Here is a 17,515-nt window from a genome sequence, read left to right on the forward strand (position 1 = left end):
CCAGTTGACATGTGGGTCAGAAGAGTACAAGTGTGTAGGGGCCTGTAGCCCAGCGCAAGAGCCCGTCTGACTGAAAGGACATCAAACAGCAGAGGGTCAGCTGAGTAAATAAGCAGCCAGTCTGGGGGGCAGCCGGTAAGCAGCAGATGAATGGCACAGAGTGGGTGAGAGGGCTCTGTGCTGGGCCTGGTGGCCTCCAGAGTGTCCTGCTTTGATCCTACAACACAGAGAGGAGAGAGGCTGCTCCAGAACAGAAAAAAGCCTTACAATGGTCACACAATGCTGCCATCTCTTCAAGGGTCCACACTGCAGAGAACTTATAGAAAGGTAAAGGACGAGGATTATGTGATTTATTATCTGATGGGAGCCTTGAAAAGATTTCAAAGAATCTTTTACTGGGAGGAAATATCTTTTTCAAAAGAGTCTTTTGTGGTAGAAGAATGTTTTTGTGCAAAGTGCACAGAGGCCTCAGAAGAGTTATAGAAGAGCGGTAAAACATTTGTATCAAAAGCTGACAGAAATAGCTAATCAACATAATGGAAATAAACCTGAAGACTGACACACAAAGCCTGGGTATGTGTTGTGTGTGAAGTGAAGTCTACATGGAGGATCAAATGCACCACGTCACCAACTCTGGCTTTATTACAACACAGAGAGAGGGGCCTTTCGAAAGGGTGATGACAATAAACACAATGTCGAACCTGGATCACTCAAGACTGCCATGTTGCTCATATTATGGCCATAGATTTCTTTTTTTGTAAACTTTTTGCTTACCCGCTCAGTGCAAGATGCCGTCGTCCTCAACTTCTCTTCAATCTCCTTCCCGATCTTCTGCACCGTCACTTGCGTCTGCTTGATGGCCCTTTGAGCCGTGTGAAGCCTTCAAAAGAACAGCAGCCAAGTTAATGTCCACAGCATAAAAAAATACATTATGTTTTGAATAGCTCTCTAAACCCACTGGTGCGCTAAATTTAAACATATGTATTCAAACTACTCAAATGAAAAGGAAAACATCAGTATTTATATCAACCAGATGCTTTTACTCTCATAAGTTGGTGACTGTGGTACACAAAGAGTGGGAGCGACTGGGTCAAGCCGGGGCGATGAGAAACGGCTTTACCTGTGGAATGCACCTAATTCAGGCAGTTCCAACACAATTACCTCTTTTCCTCAACTTAAAAAAATTAAAAATGACAGAGATACTTTATATTTTGGACAAACTCTTAAGTGACATCAGGGTAAATGTGTTTTGTTTCAACTGTTTTGGTCGAAGTGAAAGGAGAATCTGATAGGGCCTTTCCCCAGGTGAACACTTTTATCTCTCTTCATGCATGTCTGTCATCTTATCATTTCCCAGGTCCTGGCAAACGCTCTGCTCATCAAGGGGAACTCAGATCTGGATGTTTGGGACGTAAACACATTGTCCTACAGATGCCATCATTGTCACTGAGTCTATTGCATGGCCAAGAGACAGGTTTTATTCCCAGGAAGTTATGACTTAGACTAATAACTAATAAAGGATCTACAATTTTTATCAGGAAAGAAGAACAAATACTGACTCCACAAGATGTTGCACGGCGTGAGAAATTAGTTCAACCTAATAATGATATACGCATGGAACAATTCAACGCAATATTACAGCAGTCTTCCATCACTTTCATATACAGCTTGCTTATTTTATCTTTAAATAAATATTTACAGCCCGATTTGGGTCACCAGCCACAGTCTGCGTTGAATAACACTGAGCCAGCATGTGTGCCATCTGGCTTACAGAGATAATATAAAGGTACGAGAGCCAAAAAAGACAAGACAGCACACAAACATGTGCAGCTGGAAAGCCAAGGTCATACATCTGCACATGAGCTTGACCCAGTCACTCTAATTTTGTAAATTTTGTTCCGAACGCCACAAAAAACTACACACTATTAATGTTTTTATCTCAAAGGCTGTAGGCGGTGCTGTGCAGTGTATCTGAATGCATGATCTTCAAACAGCTAAGGAAGTGACACAAAAGATGATCCAAACTTAGAACAGGAATACAATTGTTTTGAGAGTGCTGAGTTACGGTTAATTGCCTCCACACAAGTTACAAATTATGAACAGAATAACAAAGCTACAGCGCAGACAGCTATGCGCTCATACTCCGCTTCTACTTTATAAAAGGTTGAAAAAAACAAAACATGTGCTTCCTCATAAAAAAAAGAAAGGCATTAAGGCCCGACTGATGCATTACACGGTGAAACAAGGGTGAAAATATTACCGGTAATCTAATGTGAAATGAAGTGTCCGACAGAAGGAATTTAAGTTGAAAGTTTACTGAAACAGGCCTCGAGTCTAAGAACAAAAACAATACTTCATAAAGTCGGTACATGGGAGCCCTTTGTGTTTTGTGCCAATCCACACTAGACACGTGAAATGCAAACAAAAGCATCTACATCCGCACTTATCTGTGCAAGTGAGTGAAAGCTTAGGTGTTAAGCCCACTGCTGGTAAGCCCCCAAAGACATTGATCTAGCAGCCTGCGAACCAACAGGTGAACCCACCTCTGCAGCAAGGTATTCTGGTTTATAAACCCCAGAGGGCATGAGAAATCCCACCAAGAGCTCAGATTTGAGCTCGAGTACTGCTTCTGTTGACACTCACTGTACAGTCTGTACATGGAGGTCGTGCCAATCAAGTGGAAAATTGTTTTGCTCTCAGCATATGGCTCTTATTCATATCAAACAGTATAGTTTAATAATGGGGTGGGCAAAATGAAAAAAAATATATGTATCATGATCTTCTTAGTGAGTTTAATTTTTTATCATGATTATTGTACAAAAGTATCCTGATAACACAGAGCTGCATTAAATATAAAAGCACTACATCACAGTTTGATAATGTCACCAAACAGACATCCATGGTTTCAGTTTGGTAAGCAGTGATGTCAAAGCGACAACATTGCAACTTCTGTCCAAGTCCAAAAGGCTGTAACTAGCCCGTTAACTATGGGCTGACTTCACATATAGTATGTGAGATCTATCTCATAAGATGCTGAAACACTTCATATGAAGACCAAACCTTAGGCATGAAGGTTAAGGTGTAGTGTATTGAACTTGTAGAGAAATTCGTTCTCTGCATTTGAATGCTGTGAATGGACTGGCCCCTCAGTATATCACGGACCTCATCCAAATTTACCGACCCCCGCGTGCACTGAGGTCTGAGGGCAAGTTCTAGCAAAGACGAAACGTAAAATCATTGTTGGCCCTGAGCTGTGGAACGCTCTACAACTCCATGTCCGAACGGCCCCCACAGTGGAGGGTTTCAAGTCTCATCTTAAGAACTGCTTTTATTCTCAGGCTTTTAACTCAGTGTGAGTTGTGTGGTGCCCTTATTTAGTGTTTTCTTTTATTCAGATTTTATTCTTTAAACATAATGTATTTATTTACTATTTTAATGTATTTTTTTATCATTATTTTTTTTTATTGGTTTTAAACGTTGAATAATCTGTAGATCATAATTTTTCCTTTGCAATACATTTATTTTTATTATTGTTGTTATATTTTATATCGTGGATTGTGGAAGTGGATTGGAGCCACCCTTGAATGCCGCTGGGGCAATCTGTAGGAGCAGTAGGCAAGCTCCACCTCCAGATATGGAGCCAGGCTAACGGTCAGAATCACCTGGCTGGAGGAGCCACCTATTGTACATGTTTTTGGTAGGGGAAACCAGAGCACTCAGAGGAAACACGGGGAAACCTAAATAAAGTTGAATAAAGACGGCAAAATAGCAAACAAACCATGTCTATGAAAAGATCAGGCTGCACAAGTACCGTGGTTCTAACGCAAACATGGTGCTTTTGGAAAACAAGTGTAGTTTATATTGGTTCACACGTGTAATTTTACTCACAGAAATGCAGTGGAGACCTTCATAATACTTCTAATGACAGGATCACTGCCCTATTCTGGATGGCTCTATTTTGGACCATGAAAGTATACACTTATTTTACAGCATAATGAGACCGTGTTTTTAAAGCGGGGTTTCCTAAAGGGAAGCCCTTGTTAGTTTAGAAGTAGTGTTTACATTTTAAACCTGGAGATAATGGAACAGGCCCGTTTGTCACCCGATTCCTACTTTGAGCAGTGACTGCAAGTTAATTCTTTCAAACTCAAGGGATTCCCTGTGTCTGGTTTGTGAAGCTGTGTCTCCTTCTTGTGGACAGTAACTGAACAAAATCTAACTAAGCCAATAGTTCTTTAAATGCTGTCTGCTGTAGAACTTCACAACCACATTGCCTTGTGTTAGGGATGGAAGATATGGCAAAAAAATAATAATTAATCAAGATTTTTACTCATATTGATCAATCCTGAAGAAAAATAAAACATGTTGCTAATTCATGAACTTAAGGCATACCTAATATACAAACCTCAGCTTATGTAAAACAAATGCTTTCCTCCAGTATCATTTAACACACAAAAATCTTCCTTGTTCTCATCCAAACTCCAAAACTAGGAGCCGTGTCTGCCACAGAAATGCCTGTAAACCTGCCGATTATGAAGTTCCAAAACGATAACCAAGATCGACCAAAGTAGAGATTGCGATTTTGATTACATTTCAATTAATTGCCCAGCCCTACCTTCTGTGCTTCCTGAGACATATAAGCAGTCTGCATGAGACTAAAAGCTAATCCTCCTGACTTTAATCTTGTTCTTTGCATTCATAATTCGATTAAATAAATAAATGAATAATATGAATCCAGCTGCACCTAAAACTCTAATGACATTTGGTCAGTAATTGTAATTTAAAAATGAGCAGATCCATTTTACAGTAGCTCTGGAAGTAACTAAGATGGTTAGTTTAGTCTTTGTTTCAATTTTTCATGTGGCGCCATCTGCTGGGGAAATTAAATATTGTGGCAGAATATTTTATTAAAAAGGTGCATTATGCAACAACAAAAAAAGTTGATATTTGTGCGAATTTGACCTTGTAGTGACCCAGCGGCTGTATGAGGGGGCAGCATGGCGCATTTACTTTCGATGACAGTGGTTTCTACAACAGCTGTAGAAATCAGCTGTTTTGTAGGTTTTCTGGTGAGAAGCTCCATCAGCAGTGACCTTCCAAACAATCGATCCTGGACCGTCCTAGAGACCACTGTGATGGAAAGTAAAGACGCCATGCTGACCACTTAAACAGCCGCTGGGTCACTACAAGGTAAAATTCACACAAATATAAACTTCTTTTTTCTACATAAAAAGTTAAAGCATAATGCACCTTTAATAAGGGCTTGATATTCCAAGTAGTATTGTTTAGATGTCATGTTGTTTCATGATATGTGGTTTGGTTTTGGTCCAGTTACCCTATGCAAGTACTAACAATAATCAAAGTACATCTTTAGCAAGAAAGATCATTTACGTTTTAATGATGTACGCTGTGAAGTGGCCTCGGACAAGATGGAACAAAAAAAAACAGATTGGGTACCTGAGCAAAGAGAAGACACTGTAGGAGTTTCTGACCGCGGTCTGCTCGACCTGAAGCAGACTATTCTTCTTTCTTTCCGATGAGTCCTGGAAATCAATCAATTAATCAGTCAATCAATCAACCCGCTTTACAACAGCACCTGCTAAACCAAAGTGCTTTCCATAAGCACAATGTAATCAAAACAATTACCAATGAACACAAGAGTAGTTAGATGATTAATTAAATGATTATATAAAGTCTGTACCTTATGGTCAAAGTCAGCTGCATAGTAGCCATCATTCAGTCCAAATATGATCTCATTTGGATATCGAGACCGAATCTGTGAATAGAAAAAGTGCTCAGAACAAAAATGCTTTAAAACCAAAACACAGGACTTTTAAACATTTGCAGGAGCATTAAGTGCAGCCGTTAACTTTATTTACCTGCTGTCCTGTATATCTAAGACCATCCAAGTTCACTTTCCACTCAATAAGTAGTTGATAATGTTCCTCTTGGCCTCCCCAAATTCGAACCACGAAACACGACACTGAGGTGTCCAATAGGTCCGGCAACATGCCAAAGTCTAAACTTCGCCAAGTGGGATTCTGACAAACACAATTAGACAATGCATTAACACTTAACTAATTAACGCTTTTATTATAACCAATCAACATTACAAAGGAGATCTCTATATTAACATTTTGCATCGTTAGGAAAGTAAGAATGACATTACTTGGAATACACAATGCAAGGACTTACAGTAGGGACTTTAACAGGGAAAATAACAGGAAATTAATGAATGCTACTCAGCAAAACCCAAAAGCAAAGTGGACAGAGCTTAACAGTTGAACATACCACTTCCTGTGTCTACATTGATGACATAAGTTGTGAAACTATTGCCTCAGGGGCCAGAGAACTCCAAACAAAAGGGAAATGCAAAATGTTAAAAAGGTTTAATCGTATTCTCATGGGGTCATAAGAACGTCATTGTGAGATTAATTTGCTGTATACAATCTAGTAAGCAAATATGTAATGGCAGGGGTCAGCACCCTTTTTTACCTTTTTACCTTCTTTTATGTATCAAAAATAGAGAGCGACTCAATGCTTGTATAAATATGACTTAGGTGGAGCTGCAGCCAAGATTACATTTCAACACAATTACAGAAAATGTCTCGACTTTCCACTTTATACTAATACTATATTTACCTAAATGTTTGGAGAGTGTGTTCAACATGTTCAGAATGAGAACATAATAAAAAGTAGAAAGTCTTTGGGGAACTACCTAGAAAGGGCTACTGCTTGGAGATCCCTGTTCTATGTTGCATGTCTGGAGAAATGCTTTTACTTACCAGTGAGTCTCGAATGACTTCACTCTTGTAAAAATCTGAAAGAGAAAAAGCGAGAGAGTGGAGTTTGAATACAGAGATGACTGAAGTGACGTCATTATTCATTATGTTACTTTCAAACCTCTAGAAATGCGGTCTCCAAGACAGAGATGAAGGGTGAAATATGTGTCCAGCAAAGGCGACCCATTCTTGTTGACAATGTTTCGAGCTGCAATGCTCCGGAGATGCCGTAGTCGTCTCTAAATCACAAAAACAATCGTATTGGTGTGAGGTTCTCCTCTGATTACAAAAGCATTATTTGGCCTATGGGCTTTATTATGCAGGGTACAGGGTGAAAGGGGGTAAACAGAGCCATAAGTGCAACAGCCTTAACCACTAGATCATCGGGTACAACGGGCTATTTAATGTTGACTCTATTTCACTTCTCCTCCATAAACTATGTAACACTATGTGACTAAACTATTTAAAACATTACAAATGAACAGAAGCGACACCAATGCCCTGGCAACATCTCTGCAGCAGTTCAGCTAATAGTGGCATGACCTCTTCATGCTCGAAACAAATGAGCGGCTAACTTGTGAGGGGTGATCCGTCATGACAGTCACATGAAAAATGTTTTCACTTGCACATCAACAATGATTGAATACATCAGATACAAATCACAAAGTGCTAAACTGCTTAACATAAAGACGGCGGAACATGTGACTCATAATAAACAGTAATAGTTTCAGATTTTTGACATGCTCTGTTAGCTACAGGTGATCTTAAATGCTATGGTTACACGTTGATGCGAGTCTAAATAAGTTAAAGTATGCATTCTATATTCTGAAGCATACTGCCAATACCATTTCTACCACTCCCTTAAACAGAAGGAGGTCCTTTCGAGAGCAGCCATACTGAGACTAAATCTAAGTCATGGGATTCCCTATAAGATTAACAACTGTGGAAACACAAACACTGATTGTTCCTCTTGGGCCTTTTCGCCCTCCACTGAAACACCAGTGCTCATGAGCGGAGACTGAGATGACATCAAATGTATTCATGGAGGAGAATGTGTATTCAGACCAACACAAAACCTACAGTGAGCTGGACCATTCAACGGATATGCAAAACAAAAGATCCAAGTTGCATTTGACATTGCTGTATAATTTTAGGATTAAAAGGTTTCCATCACTGAGGATTAGCAAGGTGAAAGAAAAATTAACCCGCCAGTGGTCACAAGTTTAAAGCTGTGTATGTACACAATGTAATGTAAAGGCACAGAAAAGGAGACCAAAGGGAGGTGAAACATACATAAATTAAGGTAAAGTAGTTTGAGATTGCACTTTTAGTCCAACTGTTTAGGCTTTACCTCAGATAAGAGAAGAAAAGAAGCTGAACGTGTCTTTCTGACATTTGTAATCGTCAAAATCTCTACAGCACATGGATGTATTTCAGGTTTTCTGTACAACAAAATGTTAAACAGGAAGGCTTTATGTTTCAGTTATTACTAACAAGCCCCACTCAGAGCTGTAGTTATTGCCAGTTAATTAGTGCCACAGGTGCGGCAGGTGATATGACCTGCGTGGAAATGATCAGAGCCACGACATTCACAGAGTATGTTGTATGAATGGGTGTCATCTTTATTGAAAGAATGGCTGTTGGTACAAATGGCCGGAGTAAACAATACTAAAGTGACCAGATTAAAGTGTACAGTGCTAAAATAAAATAAGAACGATAATACTGCTGTATGTGCAGAAACCAAAGTTAGCAATGACATTAGCAACACAACAGCATTAGCTTCTTATATAAAGCCTAATAATATGCTTTATAATCCAACACGCTACTTAAGACGTGCAAGAATTACATTTATATCAAACTGACTACAAGTGCATTCGCTAAAATAACTTTATACGAGAGCTAGCTGTCAAGTAGCATTGCCATGCTAACCTATTAGCTAGTTTGACAGGCCCGTGGGTCCTCAAAGCAGCAAGTTTGTGCACGTGTTTTCCTGGGTATATTTCAAAGTGAATCTGCAGACAAAGGCTCTGACATCTTGTATGTGTACCTGCTGAGATGTGAGCTCCACATGTAAAGCTCGGGAAGAGGATGCTCCAGAGTTGGTGACAGAGGCGGCGGGGATGGAGAGGACCCGGCCGCTGATAGAGTTCATCCTCCTGTCGGCATCTAGCGCAGACTCTTCATTCAACAAAATACGCCATGCTCAGCGCCCTGCAGTCGGTGTAATGTCGCCTGAGCCTGACGTGCAAAATGCTAACAGTTTTTACAGTAGTTTGAGCGCCACAACAGCTGTCAGCTAACCAACGGGACGTAAACAAAGTACAGCTCTTGCGCTACGGCTGACTCGGAAATCCGTCCCGGAAGTGAGGCACTTCAGCGAGGACTCTGATTGGCTCCATGCAGTGCCCATCACGCAACGACACCGCCCATTTATAAAAGTAAGTGTTTCTATTGGTTAATTTATCTGTTTATCTTGTAGGATGGGCGGTATTTATAAAATCTGTCAAACCTGCAGAATTCAAGGAAGTAGCATAGTTCAACGTGACATGCAGGAGATCAGTGAATATCCGGAGTAATTACTTCGATATACATTGTGCAAATTGTAAACCACTTCTAAATATTGGTACAAAATAGTAACTTTACAGCTCATTGCTTCCATGTAATTGTGGTAGCCAGTCAAACATGTTATGTGTTAAACGTACAATCTTTTCGGCATTTCTGTGTCAGTTTCACATTAAAAACAATGTATTTGCTTTTAGCCTGCCATGAAATATTTGGACCTGCAGTGCATTAAATGACCACAAGTGGGCAGTAATGACATGCAGCAAGAGACTCATCCCAGTTTGCTGGGAGGTTCATATTTATTAAGGTCCGTATTGTGTTGCATTCCCGTGTATATAGTCTTTATTTGTATTAAGCACTCAAAGCACATCAGACCACACACACACTTTCTGAAAATATACAAAAGTTTAATTTCAACATTGATGAACAAATGCAATCCAGCATTTTTTTGTATATATATATATATTTTTGCTTGCAGAAACTTCCCACCTGTCGACATAAAGCAGCAAATCCCTCGTTTCTTTGTTTTAATGTCTTACATTATTTTGAGTTTGTGCACATATGACGTCATTTTTATACAAGTATAAACATACTTAAAAACTTTCTCCTTCCAGTGCTTCAATACTTAGCTTTTCACATTTGTTTTATCCTGTGGGTACAACTCATAGGCTACATAATTATCTTCACAGCTTGATCTGCCCAAAATCATCCAAACTGAGACACTTTGGCAAAAGTAATCAACAGTACAAAGTGCATTGTCAGAATAAGCAGATTTTCCCACTTTATATGTAGGTGCAATTAATACTTTATGGCAACATATTTTCACAAGCACATATTGATAAACAAAATCATACAAGGAACACTTGCATAGATCTATGGCACATTTAACATTTTGGTATTACCGTTATGTCTTAAATGTATCTTTGCATTGTTTGTGCTTTTTGTAATGTGAACAGCTTTATATAGATGTGAAAGAAAGTATTTAAAAGCCTTCATGATGTACGTACATTTGAGCTTCATAGAGTGCACTGCATTCTTAAAAAGCTTAGATCCAACTTAGACTTGATGTGGGTCAGAATCTTCTGTGAAGTCTTAAGAAACCCCACGATCCTATTTGACTCCTCGTCTGACAGTATGTGCCACAAGAGCACATTTTCTTGGCAAATAAAGTAGTCACAGACAAAGGAAAATATGGAAGCTATCCTTCGTTCTCATTGGATGTGCAAAACATCACTTTCTTTAAGGCCAAAGCGTGTCTTATACTTGTCAAAAAGGCACAGAAGCGACTTGATATACATTGAATGGTATAAATCTACAATATCCTCAGAAGGATCTTCAATTTTTGGCACAGTGATTGGCTCTCCAACTGTAATGAAGCAGACAATAATAGATTTAGAAATAATAAAGAAGAATTATTTTGCTGTTTGTGTAAAACTTACCTATTGTTGTGATAGGTTTACAATAAGGCACAATTCCCCAAGAGTCACCAAATATGAGGCCACATCCATGAAAAACACAAGGAGCAAAGCCTATCAGTTTCTGTAGCTTCTTCTGGACTGATCTCCACCAGGTCCCTTCTTCAAAGATCACCTGTTTATAGGCATCATTTTCCCCAAAGGAATAGACTGGAACCAGGTCAGACCTGTGGACGATAAAGATATAACAGACATTTTTAACACCCGTCTGGGCTGTAGTAGCAAGCTTTATGCTCTATGACCCTGTGATCTCCCCAATATGTATGCATGTGCCTACATCATTCGCTCTAATTAAACCGAGACGTTGCGTTGCTCCTGTCCTCCAAAGACACAAGCCTCTTCTGTCATGGTTGTGAGGCTACGCGTCAGTCTCCTATACATACCATGCATGAACCTGACCTGGACTCAACTCATTTCAGAGCAATAGTAATCAAGTTTTCATGAGTACAATTCTGCATAACTGAGCGTCTTTTCTAACTAGTAATCTTCTTTAGGGATGGTTCACAGGGTGAACAACCACAAATTATATCTTAATCTTTTTGGATTACCAAAAGACCCAGACAAAGTAGGGCCATGACTGTTTATGTCATACTTTGTTATGGCGCAAATTCCAGAGGGGAGAGAAGTATAGTGCCAGCTCACACGTCTGGGCATTCTACCTTTGCATACAAGACGTTCCATTTATAGAAGATTAGAGGATTTAATCTTAACCTTTTAGTTAGCAGAAATCTAAAGTTTAACCTTATCAGTGAGTTTTAATATCAAATTAATCCAAAATCGGATTTGGATTCGTAGTGTTTTGTCAGAGAAACGTGCATGTCTTGGCAATTTCCCCACTACTCACCCTTTCTGAAGGGCCAACTTGATAAAACCTTTGCGGTTCTTCAGGGTGACAGAATTCATGCCTGGAGCACAATTCAAAGACTCTGCTGCCCCTCCAACTACAATGATAACTGCATTGCCTGTCCCATTACATGACAGCAGGTAGTCAATGGAGTTCTTGTTCACTGGACAGATACCTGAAAAGCCAGATAAAAACAGATTTCTATTGTCAGAATATAGTCAAATTAAAAGTTACAAGCACAATCAATATATTGAAATTATCATATTGGAATCTGGAGTAACACGCTTGTGCATTATCTATCAATACACATCTATAGAGCTTCAGCAAACAATCAGTCAGAACAGCGTATGAGAGTGAATCTGTATAATCAGCAGGTCGATGCAAACAGAAGCTGTTTCAGTTATGCAACAGGACAAAGGTTGTGCTCTAAAGATATAGACTTATCATAATGTTATCAGCACAGTCAGAACCTGAGATGGGACCACCCGTCTCCTCACACACTCACCTCCAGACATCAGGTAGTCTCTAAGAACGGGCAAGCGGAAGTTTCCAGCCAGAGTCGCCAGCGAGGGCTTGATGCCTGGGAATTTTTTGGAGAATCCTGTTGCTTCAGTTCCAAAATTGCAGAAAGCCCCAAAACAGAGAATCCCATGAGGGTGGTAGCCGAAGATGTAGTTTCGACTTGGCGGCAGGTTGTGCGTTTTGATCAGCTGAAAGATATGTTAAATAATATTAGGTGTATTTACGCACTGCATAATTTACAGTGAAGAACCAACAAAGTACATCTTATCAGTTTATCGTGACATGAATTCCTTGTTGAACAGTCCAATAGCACTTTGAACTCGCAGCATTATCTCAGCTCGTCTATAAGCCTACACACACACACTACCTGACCAAAAAAATTTCAAAAAAAATTAAAAAAAATTAAAAAAAAGAAAAAGAAAAAAGAACACACTCTGATATTTGGTTGGACCACCTTTATCTATCTTTTAACACAGAACACATTTGCTTTGGCATGGTTTCAATTAACGTTTGCAATGGCAAAGGATTCAGGGTTGCATTCATTTTTCACCAAGATCTTGTATTGATGATGGGAGAGTGTGACCACTGCGCAACACCTTCTCCAGCACATCCCAAAGATTCTCAATGGGGTTAAAATCTGGACTCTGTGGCGGCCAATCTATCAATAAAAATGATGTCTCATGCTCCCTGAAGCACTCTTTCACAATTCGGACCCCATGAATCCTGGCATTGTCATCTTGTGCCCGTGTTGTTCGGGTTGTTCAGGTTCCGCTGATCTCAAGACCTGACTAACTGCAGAAACCCCAGATCAGAGCAGTTAGTTTTTGGTCAGGCAGTGTATGTATGTTAGTTTGTCTGTTTTTTTTGGCTTGTAAGCTTTATGGGAGAAGACCGCACAGGGTGAAAGGGGTGATGAGCAAGACCAGACATCAAGTGAATTGTCTGACCCAAGACTCGAACCTGCGACACATAGGTCGGTACACTGTTCTATGTACATTGACTACAAGACTACTGGCTGGGCAATTATTAAAAACTGGAACCCCACACAGAATCAGCTGCCGACGTTACAAATCTCAATGCTATAAGCACCAAGATGAAATTCTTGGACCCCAGTAAAGGAGCTCAGTCATTACATAAAAGCTTTTCCTTTCTGGGTCTCCGTTGAATGTGTGTGTGCCTCCACATAACAGTTTTTATAACATGCATAATGCGGAAAAATCCGCGGACTAAAGCGTACTAATTTTTGACAAAAAGATTAGAGTATAATAAGCTTAAAACTCAAAACAGTGGAACTAATTAATTAAATATTCATTTCACTGTTCCCCACCGTTACATTTATACAGTATAAACAATAAAACCTTGGAAGCTGCATCAAGGGAATAAAAAATGAGTGACAGGCACCAGCGTGATCACTAGAACAAATCAATGGCGGGGGCAAAGTCTTTGCAAACAAACTCAAACTCTTTTTCTACATTATAGATACCTTTACTTTAACTTATTGTTGTAGATTATTACTTATAAAATATCAAAATCCAATGTTTGCCAGTTGCTTACAGTCAAGCAGATGGCTCTGTAAACAACAGGATGATAAGAAATCTTGCATTGTCTGACCCTTAGATGGACTCGTCTAGTAATGCAAAGAAAAAACAAACCTGGGATATCAGGGAGGACAAAGTCTAAAATCCTCTCATCACAGTAAAGCATAGCAATCAACGAGGGACAAGGACCGACACGGAGCTCTCAGCTGATACCCAATCCACTTGATAGCTAATCAACCACTGATAAACCATGAGCAAGCTTAAAGGTTCAGCATTGATATATCAAGTGGGAAATCCCTTTCTCTAGTTTAATACATTTTGCAGTTTAAATAGATCACAAAATACAGTTATTGTGTGATTTGTCAACTTACTCTGATCGGGAAGTAGTCTCTAAAGTAGGTCCACACTGTCCAACTCCTCACCCAAGAGGATCTTCTCCCACCTAAAATGAAATCACACACTCAAATTTAGACAGTACCAAATTATTCTTATACGTAAACCCTTTAGTGTAATTGTTATATTTAGTGGCAAATAACCAACTTTCAGTATATTTTTTTATGCAAGAAAGAAGCTGCCATTAAGAAGAAGGGGCAGCGCAGCTCGTGCTTCACTGCAAGAAGGTGTGGAGTTTGCCTGTTCTCCTGTGCCTGTGTAGGTTTCCTCCAGGTGCCCCCGTTTCCCCTACCACTAAAAACATGCAGTGTGCGGACATGCACAGTGTGTCCTGAGGCAGGTGTTTCTGAACATTAGCCTGGAGGTTCATGTGGCTGCCCACTGCTCTTTACTGGTTGCACCAGCGACATTGAAGGATGGGTCAAGTGCAGAGAACACATTTCCCTGCATGGACCAATAAAGTAAAGCTTAAAAGTGAAAAATGTTTTAATTGCCTTGTTTTGGTGTGTTCCAGTCAAAGATGAGCCAGGCGGTGTAAACAGCAGCAATCAACCAGCAGTCGGTGAGGAACATGTACAACAACAGAACAGTGCACACAGCCCCTAAGACAAAGGGCAAGAACATTATTATTAGGCCACTTAAAGATAAATGCACTGCAGTGACATGACCCACTTATGAAGCTAATGAGACTTAACACCAACTCGTGTAGTTTCCTCTCATGCTTCGGCTTATCCCAGTAATAGAGGGGTTCCCAGACACACCAACTCACCGAGAGCCATGAAGCTGAGGACCCACTGCAGCACAGAGATGGCCTGCAGGTGTTTCTCCATCTTGGCGCGGCAGGGCCACAGTGCAGCAGGCACGTCCTGCAGGGCAGAGAGGAAGCTGGAGCCCCTGCCTTGGAAATAAAGTCATGTCAACAATTAGACGACAAGTGGCGAAAAGAGCAGTCACTTTAAAATCAATTACCTCAGATAAGGTGATAAGATTTAGGTTGTGTCCATGCATACAATCCTTGAATACCATCAAGTAAGCATAAATCCTGCTCCCAAGACATGTGTAAGTCTACAGAGCAGCGAGCACACTGACGAACTGCAGTGCAAACGAGGAAAACACCGTCTAATCCTCTCTGTAGGCCAGAAATAACCATCTCCATGTTGGCTCAGGCAAGACCTGCGAACCCAAGACTATCACTGCTTAAGCCTGTTCTACTGACCGGGCAAATTGGCAAAAATTCAATTAGTGAGCACAGGCTTATGATGATCTTAGTGACCTTAGTGGAGTGTGGCCAGTGGATGTCCAGGACAGAAGAAATGGTTAACACAGAGAATAGATGATTAATCTCCATTTGCGGATCTATTTGTTCAGCGCAACCCGGAATTCAAGAACAATCAACAAAAGCACTACAACAACTGCAAATAATGTAAACCAGTCACTGGCAATGTACCACTCATCATGGGATTACAGTACATATTAAGTTTTATGAGCTTTTAACAACAAATAATTAGCCTACCCTGTCATGTGTTTAAGAAACTTTTATTAACACTCAAATACTCAAATACTAACTTAAGGCCCACGTTTTTCCAAGGCTGAGCAAATGTATTTAGTTTGAACTTAATTTGGCATTCCCTTTGTGACTAATCCAAATAAAAAACTCATCACGCTCACGTAAATCAGGCTCGTTTTGAAGTTGCTGAAGGGTTTCTGGACCACAGCTGACTACAAGAAAAAGCTGCAGTTCTCCACAGGTTGACTCTTACCCTTGAGGACGCCAGAGTAGGCAGCCAGAATAGTCTTCATAGCCGCGGCTCCCTCGGTTGGTCTCAGCGATTCCAAAGAAACTCAAGACTTGTGGGCTCTCTACAGCGTGGCGTCCCCCGGCCTACAGCTCCTCATTCATGATTCTGCACCGGGGCCGACGTGCGCTGCATGCATTTAAGCGTTATGACTGGGAGGAGCCACGAGGGCGCAGGCAGGGGAGAGATGCTGCACGAGTGTCCCGCTGCAGGTGAGTGGGGTGGACGCGCGGGGCTGGGACCTCTGGACACGTCTGACCTGCCCTGTGACTGCTTGGTCTTTGAGAGTCAGTTCCGCTGTATTTAAAGGTGGGCGATTGGTCACGTGGTTGGGGAAACACGGAAAACAGGCCTCGGGTGCCAGAATCTCCCTCAGATTCGAGGGCGTAGGTTTGGTGTCAGTATTGGGGGACACTGCACCCCTTAGGTCCATAAGAAACAATGAATAATAAACAACAGAAAATATGAATGTACAATTCTATAGTTTTTGCATTGTTTATTGGTGGATCTGGGTCTAGTAGATACTGTCAATGGTAGAGACAAGCAAATGATGAAATATTACATTAACTTATTTGCTATTAAAATTATTAAAATTGCTAATGGGAAACACTATGTAAAAAAAAATTTTTTTTTATGAGTTTAGTGTCGATTTCCCCTTTAAATCTGGTGGTTCAATTTACCCCAAGACCTGGTTCAAGTTACTCTGCTCCTGGGGTAAAAAGAACATCTTTAAAACCAAACATTCCAGACGTTATTTAAAGACGCAAACAACTAGAAAACATCCCATAATGTATGTAAAAAATACAATTTTGTATGTATTTTATACAGTTTTGACACAATAACCACCGAAGCAAAAAGTGGCTCATTTTACCCCACTCTCCCCTACCTATTTAGCTTAAAACAGTAGGTTTTACTGTTTTACTAGAGGTGGGGAGGGCACCAAAGCATTTTCTCAAATAGAGTAACTTCACAGTGTAATAGGCTACTACTGAGTGAGTCTGAAGTTTGAGGGTTGAAGTAATTACAGAAAATAATACAATTCTGATGTTTCCAAAGAATACACTGTATACAAAAGAAATGAAGATATGATGCAAGAACATTAACATAAACACATAGATTCATTTATGTCAATATGAAGCTTTGGTCTCTTCATATTCACCCACCAGGGAAGACTATGAAATGTTTTACTCGGGTACAAATACTGTATTTATTTTTTACTCAAGTGGAAAGAAGAGTATTGTGATGAAGCCTCCCCGAGAAGAGCAGTTGCCTTAAAAAGTCGTGATGACTATGCTCTAGGTCCATAGTTCATTGCATGAATCTAAAAGACCTTTGTTGTTCACATTCATCTTTCTGGAAATGGTCTCTTCAAATTGTCATCTGCTTTACAGAACCTGCTGTATCTTTCATTATTCTGCATTGTTTTCCTGTCTGAAGACGAGAAACTTGTTTTTGTTATGAAGAAAAAAGAAAGATAAGATAGGATCCAGAGAATCCAGGCCTCTGCACTTTGACCAACACCTTCAAAATAAGTCAATAACATCGTTGCTTTGACCTCGCACAAACACGGGCAGATGTGAAACAATTACAGGAGCTCAAACTG

At 40.2% G+C, this 17,515-nt stretch overlaps 2 protein-coding genes across 2 annotated transcripts in view; both read right to left on the reverse strand.

The window, feature by feature from the left end:
* uvrag (UV radiation resistance associated gene) overlaps nt 1-8,972 on the reverse strand; it is a 59,650-nt gene extending 50,678 nt beyond the window's left edge. Inside the window, exons 1-7 of the mRNA XM_079565791.1 lie at nt 8,830-8,972; nt 6,904-7,021; nt 6,786-6,820; nt 5,880-6,041; nt 5,702-5,776; nt 5,458-5,543; nt 775-880 (exon numbers count right to left, since the gene is read on the reverse strand). Coding sequence (XP_079421917.1) covers nt 775-880; nt 5,458-5,543; nt 5,702-5,776; nt 5,880-6,041; nt 6,786-6,820; nt 6,904-7,021; nt 8,830-8,934 — 687 coding nt within the window. The 5' untranslated portion in view covers nt 8,935-8,972. The remainder of the gene's footprint in view (nt 1-774; nt 881-5,457; nt 5,544-5,701; nt 5,777-5,879; nt 6,042-6,785; nt 6,821-6,903; nt 7,022-8,829) is intronic.
* Nucleotides 8,973-10,555: 1,583 nt separating this feature from the next.
* Nucleotides 10,556-16,015, reverse strand: dgat2 (diacylglycerol O-acyltransferase 2; the record flags this gene model as incomplete). The annotated part of the gene is made up of 8 exons (XM_079566493.1): nt 15,877-16,015; nt 14,886-15,014; nt 14,611-14,718; nt 14,095-14,165; nt 12,169-12,373; nt 11,664-11,838; nt 10,784-10,986; nt 10,556-10,710 (listed from the first exon to the last, which is right to left on the reverse strand). Exons 1-8 carry the CDS (start codon nt 15,914-15,916, stop codon nt 10,556-10,558), a joined length of 1,086 nt encoding a protein of 361 aa, XP_079422619.1. The 5' UTR covers nt 15,917-16,015.
* Nucleotides 16,016-17,515: the final 1,500 nt, after the last annotated feature.

The sequence above is a fragment of the Gobius niger genome (genome assembly GCF_951799975.1).
Source record: "Gobius niger genome assembly, chromosome: 11".
NCBI lineage: Eukaryota > Metazoa > Chordata > Actinopteri > Gobiiformes > Gobiidae > Gobius > Gobius niger.